This window comes from Amphiprion ocellaris, chromosome 11 (genome assembly GCF_022539595.1).
Source record: "Amphiprion ocellaris isolate individual 3 ecotype Okinawa chromosome 11, ASM2253959v1, whole genome shotgun sequence".
In the NCBI taxonomy this organism is placed as follows: Eukaryota; Metazoa; Chordata; class Actinopteri; family Pomacentridae; genus Amphiprion; species Amphiprion ocellaris.
In genome coordinates this window covers 25,780,960-25,793,007 of record NC_072776.1, presented here as the reverse complement: position 1 = coordinate 25,793,007, position 12,048 = coordinate 25,780,960, and the positions used below count along the sequence as shown (strand labels likewise).

The 12,048-nt window shown below is 38.1% G+C and overlaps 1 protein-coding gene across 1 annotated transcript in view; it reads left to right on the top strand.

The window, feature by feature from the left end:
- The window catches only part of LOC111588648 (transmembrane protein 50B), a 34,505-nt gene extending 27,735 nt beyond the window's left edge, over nucleotides 1-6,770 (top strand). Inside the window, exons 6-7 of the mRNA XM_023299129.3 lie at nucleotides 880-937; nucleotides 5,582-6,770. Of these exons, the coding sequence (XP_023154897.1) occupies nucleotides 880-937; nucleotides 5,582-5,627 (104 nt within the window). The 3' untranslated portion in view covers nucleotides 5,628-6,770. The remainder of the gene's footprint in view (nucleotides 1-879; nucleotides 938-5,581) is intronic.
- Nucleotides 6,771-12,048: the final 5,278 nt, after the last annotated feature.

The window sequence follows — 12,048 nt, the reverse complement described above, 5'->3', positions numbered from 1 at the left end:
TCCCCTCCCTCCAGGACATCTACAGCACCCGCCTCACTTGCAAAGCACTAAGCATTGCAGGTGACCCCACACACCCGTCCCACAACCTCTTCAGCCTGCTGCCATCAGGGAGGAGACTGAAGAGTCTGAGGACCAGGACCAGCCGACTGAGCAACAGCTTCATCCACCAGGCTGTCAGGAAGCTGAACTCTCTCCCCTCTCTGCCCTCTCTACCACCCCCTTCCCCCGCATACACAAACTCTGGTCAATAACCTCTGATCTGCACTGTAATAGCACATTCAACCGTCAAGCATATTTGCACTTCTTGGACTGTTGTTATTCATTTGCACTGTTCTGAGTATTCTGCACTAAATCCGTCACTTTATCTCATGGTCATGTTTACATTTCACTCAGTTCTGCTTTTCTTAGTTCTTAATTGTTGCTCGGCTCTAATTTTGTTTCCTTTGTTCTTTTTTGCCCTTTAATATCTTATTTTCTAAGTGTTTATTTAATGTCTACTGTTGCACGAAGAGAGAGTAACGAAATTTCGATTCTTGGTATGTCATGTACATATTGAAGAATTGACAATAAAGCTGACTTTGACTTTGACTTTGACTAAAGGTCTTGGATGAGATCTGTCCTCATTGACAAAGTAGTAATGTAGCTGAATGTTGCTTTTTAAAGGATCTCGACAAGATGCTTTCAAATGGGTCATTGTCCCTACAAGAGAGCTGAGAGACTTAACAGAAGCTAAAGTTAGCTCAGTCACTCATACAAAACAGTTGCATTGTATTTCATCTACTATGCTTCACTGTTCTCTCTGCATTAAAGGACCTAATTTGTTCACACATCTGTTTCATAATCCCTCTTACTTGTGCCTCTTCATTTTCTTTTCCTCAGAGATAGAGGTGGCACCAGGATTGGCTGTGTTCTTTCAAAATGCCTTCATCTTTTTTAGGTGAGTATAACATGATTCAAGTCAGCTTTGTAAATGTGTTCAAAGCTACACACTGGTCACCCACCCCCTGCAGTACAAAGTACTTGACTTAAGCATTAACTTAAGGCTATACTCACTCTGGTGGCATATGGGGAAACAACTCTTGACATTTAGTATATTCAAAAGCCAACCAAACACCTTCATCAACAATTATAAACACTTAGAGTTCTCGATATGTGCTGTTGTGCCGTACAGCTTTGACTATATATTACGGGGTTCTTCATCAAGAAAAATAAAACTTGTGACAAAACTATATTTCAAGCATTTTCTATAAATTCTACTTCAAATAAGAAAATGCTTTGATGTCCGTTTTTGTCAAATGGAAAGAATTTTTAAAAAAAATTGTTTTTAATATTCCAATTTTTGTTTCAGAGTAGGTATTCATTTGACATAAAGGTACATGGACTTATCAAGCTAACTTAACTCTATTTGCCTTACCGACAGTGCTACTGCACAGTTGAAAGTGGGATGCGGCAAAGCCCAGTTCACAAACCTGTCATTTTTTTCTATGGGGTGCAAATGTTTACCTTTTCCAGGCAGTGCAGCTGTTGGTATATGATTCACATCAAACCCCAATGCATGTTATTTTCTGTTCTTGCCAAAAGAATCCATACTTTCAACCAATCATTATCCAGTATTTTCAGTGGCAATGTTACAAGTAAGGGATATTACATGATAGGAATACCTGGAAAAGAAATGAATTCACATTAATTCTCATCTTATATAATTCTGAACTGCAAAAATTTAGAAATGCAAAAAATATGTGCTTTTTGATTTTTGTGATACTGTCAGTTGAAAATGTAATGACGTTGAAATAAAAACTAAACTCAGCCACCAAGGGCACAGTGCAGCAATTGCATGGAGTAGAACACACACATAATGTTTGGGTGCATTTTGGATTAATGACAACATGAAAACGTGGCGGTACATGTTTTTTCTACGGTACTAGAGGTATTGCTAGAAGCTGTAAATACTGGAGTTACTGGACCATTACAACAGCATGTGGACTGTGGCAGCAAGTCCAGGCACAGCTACTGGTTCTGCAACTTCTGGGGGGAAAAAAGACAAAGAAAAACAGAAATTGTAAAGGCTGGTGTATCAATAGCCGGCCCCTCCGTGTGCCTATGTGTCGCTAAGCAAGACACTGAACCCCTAGTTGCTTTCTTGCAAGAGTGCTCTGCTGCCATTGGTGGGAGTGTGTGCGTGAGTGGGTAAATTTCGAAACCACTGTAAAGCACTTGGAAGAAATGAGGTTAGAGACAGAAGGGCAGTATGTAAGTGCAAACCATTTACCATATCTTATGTAGAAATATGTTTGAGTTGGATGGTCAGGGACAAGTTGCCAACAACCAAATGCAGAAGTGGTCAACAGACACCTGTGACTTATCTAAGCATCTCAAAGACAGAAAAGTAGATCTGTACACAGAATTCTACGCCTAACATCTGGCAAGTTGTATGTTTCCTGATTGTAATGGCTGTGATGTGGCCAAGATCCACCAGGCATGTAGCCATCTGGAATGTTAAGTTGTATGACAGTGACTCCCTAGATCCTCATGACTCTGCTGTTGTATCCTGATGAATTCTTCCATCCTCACAGAGGATGTAGAGAGGAGATAAATGAACAAGCACTTGAAACCTCAATACTAGCCGAAAGACACAAACCATGATTAAAAGCGTTGATGTTTCAGAGTAATCTTTTTGTGTATACATTGTCAATAAAACCACCATATTGTACATATAACGTGTCAAATGTACCACAACTTCAACATGTTTAGAAAATGCTCTTTAGCACCAAGGCAGTATTGTCAGAGTTGCATCCCAGACCAGAGCATGGACTTCCAAACTGTAGCCCTAAAGATGGGGTATCATGCAGCAGCAGAGTAAAATATGCTGACTGTTTGAGGTGTTCGAGGGAGAACATTAAGCACACACAACCTTAACTGTAGCATTGTGACATGCCAGCGCTCCAATTGCACTGTGTGCCCAGCCAGGTTATATTTTGGCGACAAAAAGAGCTTCCCATTATCCACAATCCCACCAAGTACTGAATGTCCTGATTCAGAGCTACAAATTGATTGGAAATGCTGATATGATCAGTTGATGCTTTTACAAGAGTCTCAGTCCACTGTGATTGTACTGAGGTGTTACAGTCTGAGGCTTCTTTACCTCAGTCTTTGCCTAAGTAGAGACAACAGTGTTGTGTTAAAGTCTGGGCCGACTGGCTTCCAGAGACCAAATAGAAGTAATGTTTCCATTTGACAGTTTAATCAATGCCACCACGTGGGAAGCTATTACCTGAACATTTTGTACACTGAGCTTTGCTAATGATTAGAACTGGTGAGCCTGAATAATTTATCACGTTAACACACTAAATTTATATATATGTTGTTGTTAATTTGCTTGTTGTTAGCATATGTTTGTAGCATGGTTGTGTAGAGTTTGCAGGTAAAGACACCAGTTAAGCAGTTGTTACTCAGAGCCTAGTTTTACTTTGCCTGCCCATTCTGTAGAACATAATGGTGTGGCTACACTAGAATATCATTCTGCTGTGGTGAGAAAAACACACTCTTGTTTGTATTTCTTTAAATCAATCGCAATTGTTGTGGACAAGGCTAAGCAAAGGCTGTGGCTTCAGCGTTCCCTCAAACTAGTGATGGCTAGATTGTTTGTTGTGGAATATGTACTTTTTAGTGCAGTAGGTTGCAGCCAGTTGTTGGGTTTTTTTCTGTAGAGAAGGAAGCAACCTTCCGCTATCTGTAATTAGCAGATTGCAGAAGAGGGGAGAATGCTGACTGAGATTATCAGCTAATGTCAGGTTTCTACCTGCAATCTACAACCTGTGAGTCAAACTACACAGACCCTGATGCCCCTTTAGACCTCATTACTCATTAATCATTACTGTGTTTGGGAAGGCAGATTAAGGAGTACAATTCATCAGAAGTTTCTCATACCAGAGAAGTTGCTAATTAAAGGCTAACACATTTTAAAATACTCTACGTGACGAATCAATTCTCTTGAAAAATGGCATCACCGCTCTTAGAAGATCTTGTGGACTGCAGTATGCAGGTAGTGAGAGGGTAAGATAAGTAATTTCAAAGCCATTTCATGTGATTATTTATTTGTGAAAAAGTTATTTCAGCTTTCCTTCCTGACTGAGTTGTGCTGTTTTTAGCCAGTATTATATTTTAAACTGCTCATATTGGTTTAGGGTTGTAGTGTGTTCATCTTGTGAGAAATATATAAAGTTGGATAGAACTTGTAGCTTGCTGTACCATATGAGAGTCAGCCATATTCACGCTTTGAAATATGTTTTTATGAAAATTTTTACTCATTACCAATACTGTGTAACACTGCCAGGGTTGTAGCTAAAACAATTAAACCATCTTACACCCCAGAAGGATACATCTAAGCAGCACATTAATTTATCAGAATATGCAATTGAAATTATAGTGAGATCCACTCATGCCCAAATAATTTGGTAGTGATTTTGACAAGCCTGTTCACTTACGAGTCCACACAGTCTAATGTTGTTTGCAATTTTCCCTCCTGCTTTGGCCGCTGAAGCCATTACTTTAAATCTTTATTATGTGTGTAACATACTTGAATTTGTCTAATATTATTGTAAAATGTGCCACTCTGGTGCCAGTAGACCTGTCCATGTTTGCAATTGGTCATCTGTTGCCAGCTCTGCCTCTTTCACAAGACCATGCTCATATGCAGGTTCAGAAACGCTGTGTTGAATCCCTGAGTTGATAACTAGCCAATTTAGATTGCTTGTCCTGACTGCAGTTGTTAGGTTAAGTGGAGCCAGATTACGAAAAGATACCCTTGGTATATGTAACTTGCTTGGTATTGCATGCTTGTCAATAGGATCATATCCCACTTTTGAAAAACCTAATTATGCTAGCTGTAGTATTCCAAAAAATGGAATATTGTTGTATGTTTGGATCTTATCCCATTTTCTGACCACTGCAGACTTAACACAGCTTCAGCCAAGTGGCACAACAAATATACCAAAGAATAATAACATAATACTGGACTTCAACAGGAATGCTCATACTATCTGACAAAATGGCACAGGGAAAGAAACTGGAAATAAATTGGATAATATTACCGTAAAGTGAAGAATATTCTCAGTTAAGTAGATTCCTATTAATCCTTTGCTTAAGCAAGCATGGGATTGATAGAAGTATGTTTTGATTCACAGTATAATATTAGATTTTTTTGGTGACTATACCACTGCAACACTAAAGAAATTCATTGTACCCAATCTGGCCTTATTGTACATTGTTTCATTGGTGGGACTACCTTGTCTGTCTTGATGTATTACTGAATATGAGACTGTTTATTATGATTGCTGTATTTTCACTGTTAATCTATGATAGTGTAAATGACAGCACATTTGCAGTGGAGATGTCCTTTTTAAATGTATGTTTGTGGAAAAACACCAGATTATTTTGACTATTTTAAAACTTGCATGCTGCATGGCTGCGTGTTTTGAAATGCTTAATTACTACAGCAACCCGTTCTGTTGGCCACATGTGCTGATTGTTTAAAGCAGTTTCTTACAATGATATATATAATTGTTTTTTTTTTTTTCTGTAGCACTCTGATCTACAAGTTTGGACGGACTGAAGATTTATGGGGTTAGAAGATCTTTCTCTCATATATTTACGCGTCTTACCAACGATTTGCTACCAGTGGTTTTAAATTAAAAGGCTGTAGATCCTGCACCCTTAATACAGTGTTTTGGCAGTTGCAGTGATTTTAAATTGAGATCAATCAGTGCTGCTACACACACACGCATACACACATGCGCGCGTGCACACACACACACACACACACACACACACACTATTATATAGTGTTGTAGCCACTGTTACTAGTTCTGAACACGTTTAGTGACTTAATTGGTATAAAAATAGCTGTCATTTGTTTAGATGCATTTGCATACTCTTCTTTTTTGTTCATACTGTACTGTGTACTGTAGTGTGCTGTTTTTGAGAAAAACACTTCATAATGTTTGTATTTTAATTGAGGAATTCCTGTTTGTTATTAAGGACACTGGCTCATTTAGTTTTATTTTATCAGACATATTTCAAGTGTGAGTTTATGGCATCATTTGTTAAATATGTTGAGGGGTTCAGTGTAATTTCACTATAGTGAGTCAGAAAGGGAAATCATCCTTTGGATTGGCTAATCTATTGATAAAAACATATTTGAGGTGGATGTGACAACAAACACACAACAGAGGGAACAGAGCCCTTTCTGCGGTCTCTTCTGAAGCTGCTCATATTGTATGCTTGTATGTTGCAGTTCAACACATCCACTGAGTTATAACTTCTTTTGGATAAACTGTAAGCGTTTTTCTTTTCACATGTCTGAGCCATTATAGGGTCAGTTTTCTGTTGTTGTTCTGCCTCAGGATGTTTTTTGAAATCGTTCTGTCCTTTTGGACTATTTTCTTGTTTTGTTCTTGTTTGTACTAGAACATGTCCTAGAAAGTGAGATGTATGTATTGAGATGCTTGCCATTTTTCTGTAGCCATTTTTCAGTGTTTATGTATAGAACAAATCTTCTGAAGCCGTCAATCAGCCTTTGTAGAAACTGCATTAAAGGACTGCTTGCTACCATATAGAGGCATTTTATATTCAATCAAATGCCTCTCCACACTAACTCTTTTAACCACATGTAATAAAAATAAGACTGGGCTGCTTACCATCTTCACTACACTACACTTTTTCAATAATTTTCTGACTTGCCAAGAGTGAAAATAAATTGTTTTATTGGAGAATTCCTGACAGTCTGTTTCTGTTCATGTAGCTGTCCAGAGGCAGCAGCTTCTTTGTGTAGTCTTGCTAGAGTAACTGTGTTCTGCTGCCATTCAAGATGAATAGGTTTCTTTTTTTTATTAGAGACCTTGGCTTAGAAAAAGGACATGTGGCTCAGTCTGTATTGAACACATTTAAAGGACAATTCTGGTTTATTTCTACCTGTTTCCCACGAATGTGGCTACGGTGGCTCTGTTGGTCATGCTAACTGCGTTCTTGTAGAGATTCAGAATAATAAGGAGTTGCACAAACCAATATTTGTTGGCCAAAAGTGTGAGGTACCCTTCTTTTACAGTGTCATTTTTTGCTAAACAAGTATTTACAGTTACAGCTGTCCCAGTCTCACACAACACGAGGGTTAAGAATCAGGAACTACAGCAGAAAGTCTGATTATGAAGGAATCAACAAGAGAAATTAATTTTAATTGTTTTTACAAGCTTATAATTAATTTCACTATGAAACATGAACATAGAGTCTTTATTTTTCCTCCGTGACAGTGAACATAACCCACAGACTGTCAGTAGCTATTCTGTCTGTTAAGCCTCGTTGCAGCTGGCTAAAGTAACTTTACTACTGCAGCATTTTACTGTGACTGCAGAAATGTGCTGCTAATTCTTACACAAATCAGGAGAAACTTTCTTCACAACAAACTCATTAGCCTACATGACCGCCTTCCTTAAAGGGGGATGTGCAGTCAGGCTGTGGCTGTGTAACCTCACTGGTTAAAACATTGTTAAAAAGTGAATCCCTCAAGTATAATCATACGTCAGTGTAACACCTGGATTGTACTATTGTAGTACCCCTAATCACCTGCCGCTTAAAGAATCAGAATCAAGAACTTTTGAAATAAAAACAATAAACTCTTTGCAACATACTGGTTCTACGCAAGTTTTGACGTTAATCACAGCGTAGGCCCACTTTAAAACATTCCCTGCTTTATTGTCTGTTTTCCTCGAAATGAGAAATTTGGAAAGTGAACGTTATGATTTTATTCAAAAGGTTTTTAGACTATTGATTGAAACCACAAGCTCATTATGAAAATATTTACTGAGGTAACTGATCAAGTCAGAAACAGGGTGATTTTCTCATAGACTTACACGTTTGGAGCCAGATGATGGCCATCCTATTCTTCCACGTTGGCTTCCATTTCAAACACATCCATCTCTTATATTCAGTTTATGATGTAACCATCGCTCCACAGCCACAAGGAGACTAAAAGCTACTAATAGAATGGTTAAAAGATTAATATCTTTATCATGACTGAATTAGTGACATAGTCACTAACAAAAGAGAAAAAGTAAAAGTTCACAAGAACACAAAACCATAAGAGTTAAAAACCAAATGGCAGTGACTGCATTTCTGCTAGTTCCAGCTGGTGAGATAGATGTAGCTAAACTGTTTGCACACGTTTTCTGTTTCAAAGAATTAAAATTAGTTTCATTAGTTTTGTGCTCCACTGTTTGCTTTATGTACCCACATAAAATTTAAAAACAACCACATAAAGACAAAAATATTCATCAAATGTTATTGTTGAAAGAAAAATACAAAACGAGTCCTTATAAATGCTAACAGTCTAACTTAACCTTTGAAATGTGGGTTATCTTTGGTTAAATTGCCTTTAAATCACAATTCAATTTTATTTATATAGCGCCAATTACAGTCAAATTGTCTCAAGACGCTTTACAGAACCCACATCTTTTGTCTATTTAATTTAGCATTTATTTCTTAAAGTAGTCCCTGAAGTAATGTTGTGAGGATCCATGAAGAAGAAAGCTAAATTCCTGTTCCAAGCCTGTCCCAAGTTGTAGTTACCTTTTTGGAAGAGCAACTGAAAACATCATAAAGTGTTACGGGATGTGCACAGCCACGAACAGGAGGTAATTATCTGTACCATCTACTGACCATCAGTGATAATGTGATCGGAGAGAAGAGGCGTCTGCACAGAGCCTAAAAGATACGCAGCCTTTGCATGTTCAGCTTGCTGTTGTCTATAAATTGATACCGATGCTACAGTGTTAGCAGACTTGAAAGCAGTTTCTTTCCAGGAGCTGGGATATTACTGAATTCATTCTCTGCACTTAACCAACAAAATGGTTTTATCTTTGGTACTTGATTGTTTATTCTTCAAATAATTTGGGAATACGACCTCTGTAATATTGGTATACAATCTTGTGTCTCATGTTGATAATTAAACTGATTATGAATGTTTGTACTAAAGAACATCTCTGTATTTATTTTCTTAGAATGGAGCTAATTGCTCTGGTTTGCAAGATAAACATCAATTGCTGAGTTCTTTAAAATTGTCCTTCAAGTGCATTAATGATCCTAAATTTATCAGAAATTAATCTATTAAATGTTATGTTTTAGTACCAAGGTTACAGTCTTCAGTGTTTTATGTGCCCTTTGGATGGAGCAAGTAGTTGTAGTTGTGTATGTTTGAGAAGTAATTTCATCATTCATAGCAGCAGCCAGTGTGAACAGTATATCAACAAATTAAGTTACTGTCAAAATAATAATAAATTTATTTATAAAGCGCTTTCAGTCAAAGTGCTGTACATAGAGATAAAAACAATAAAAACAGATTAAAACAAAAACAACAATGAAAAAGACATCAGTAAAACAAACAATTTAAGAGTCTTATGTAACAGTAAACAAGTGGGTCTTCAGCTTTGTTTTAAATACATCAATGGAAGATACCTGCCTGATTTCAATAGGTAGACTGTTCCACAATGTTGGTGCACGGGAAGAAAAAGCCCGTTCCCCTACTGTCTTTTTATGAACTTTTGGGACACTCAGAAGCCCAGTGCCCTGGGAACGCAAAACACAAGTGGCGACATACGGCTTCACCGAATTTGACAGGTACAATTCCATTTACAACTTTGTATGTTAGTAGCAACAGCTTAAAGTCTGCTCTAACCTGAACAGGTAGCCAGTGCAGATAGGCCAGCACCGGATTGGTATGTTCATATCTACTCGCTCTGGTCAGAACACGAGCTGCTGCGTTGTGGACCATCTGCAGACTGCGAAGGCTCTTTGGCAGACCTGATAAAAGGACATTACAGTAATCTAACCGTGCTTAAACAAAAGCATGAATTAGGACCTCAGCATCCTGAAATTACAGAATCAGTCTAATCTTTGCAATGTTTCTGCAGTGAAAAAAGGCCACTCTGGTCACCTCTTTAATATGGAACTTGAACGAAAGAGTTTTGTCAAAGAGCACACCAAGATTCTTCACTCTGTCTTTACAATGAATAACATCGTCACCCAAAGACAGAGTAAAGTTGGCAAAGAAAGGATTAAGTCTTGCAGGTCCAGTAACCATCATTTCTGTCTTAGCAGAGTTCAGAAGCAGGAAATTAGTTGATAGCCAGCTCCTAACAACTGAGAGACAGGCCTGAATATCAGTGTCAGATTCACTTTGAAGGACCAACAGCATGTATAACTGTAGATCATCTGCATAACAATGAAAAGAGATCCCAAAAGAATGCAAAATTTGACCCGAAGGTGTCAGATAGAGAGAAAACAACAGTGGACCCAGTACAGACCCCTGTGATACCCAATGCCTAACAGCACAAGACTCAGAGAACACGTTGTTGAAGAAAACAATTTGAGATCTCTGACAGGTAAGACCGCAACCACTTGAGCACCTGGCCTGAGATGCCAAAATAATTCATCAGCCATATTCTGTGTACATGTGCTCAAATTTAAGTACAGTTCTAAACAGTTGCATACTTTTTTGTCTTGTCCAGGAAAAACAAATAAAGGTCATGCAACATTATGATGCTGGCTGTCCTCATCACTGCAGAGTTGGTACAGACGGTAAAGGCTAGTAAAAAGCTACAAACCAGACTAGTTTGAAGATAGTAAAGGCCCTTTCAGACATTGGACATGGAACATTGCCAGCTTTACCAGTCTGTTAAAGTGATGGCATTCTAGTCATTCAAGTAAGTAACTTTTCTGGTAATGTTCCTTATGGCCTAATGCAGAGAAACCCCCACACAGTGCCAGAGAGAGCCATGATATGCACCCAATATTTGTCATTCACACAAGACCACAGACAATAAACCAAGTGATGTATAATGCATAATAATATTATAATAAAAATAACAGACTTAATCTGCGTCAATCACAGCCGATCAATGTCTTGCAGTAAGTAAGAGCATAGCTTATTTCTGATTTCTTAAACAGTGAAACTGAAGCTGTGGATGGTCACAATGGAATGGGCTGCATGTCCTTTATGTGAATCTGACAGCAGCTGAACATCTCAGCCTCTTGGTGAACGTGCAATTTTTTTTCTTCCTTAAAAGTCGCACTGGCGGGCGCCCGTATAGCTCAACGCGTTGAGCGGGTGACCCATGTACAGGGGCTGGTCCCCGACGCAGCTGGCCCGGGTTCGATTCCCGCTCGCGGCCCTTTGCTGCATGTCTTCCCCCGACTCTTCTCCCCTGTTTCCTGTCTGTCTCTCACTACGCCTATCTAATAAAAAAAAAAAAAAAAAAAGCCGACAAAAAGGCCAAAAAAAAAAAAAAGTTGCACTGGCAATTTTACTAGGTCAGGCCTAGTACCAGTTTTGTATCACTTTCAACACAGCGCAAGTCTGAACTGAGCCAACAAATTTACAGATGCTCGCACAAGAAACGGTACTTACAGTTATGTTATGTGATTTAGGAAAGAATTTTCCCATATTTCAGCACCAATATCTATCTGATATCTTTTCTCAAAGAGAGCTTAATGCATTGTTTGTGTGTCAAAATCACGGCATTTTCCTCACTCATTTTGCTTCACAGTTTTACATCTTTTAGTCTACTAAATGAAATGTCCATAATAATGAAACTTTACTAAAAATTTTTTTTTAAAAAAGCAGACAATAACAGTTTAAATATTAGACAAACCAAAGTAAACACAAATGCTGTTTTTAAATGATGATTTAATGTTTTAAGGGAAGAAAGCCATCCAAACCTACCGTACTTTGCCTTATGTGAAAAACTAATTGCTCCCTTTGTTAAATCATGAATTAACTCTGGCTAATCACATTTTTTGGAAAGCAACTTCAATTTCACTGACCACACGCAAGCCCGATTACCTCCAGAGCTGTTCAATCAAAAAAATCACTTAAATAGAACCTGATGAGAAGTCGGCCAAAAGATCTCAAAAAATTTCAACAAAATGCCACAATCCAAAGAAATTTAAGAACAGATGAGAAATAAACTGACATCTATCAGTTCGGAAAGGGTTACAAAG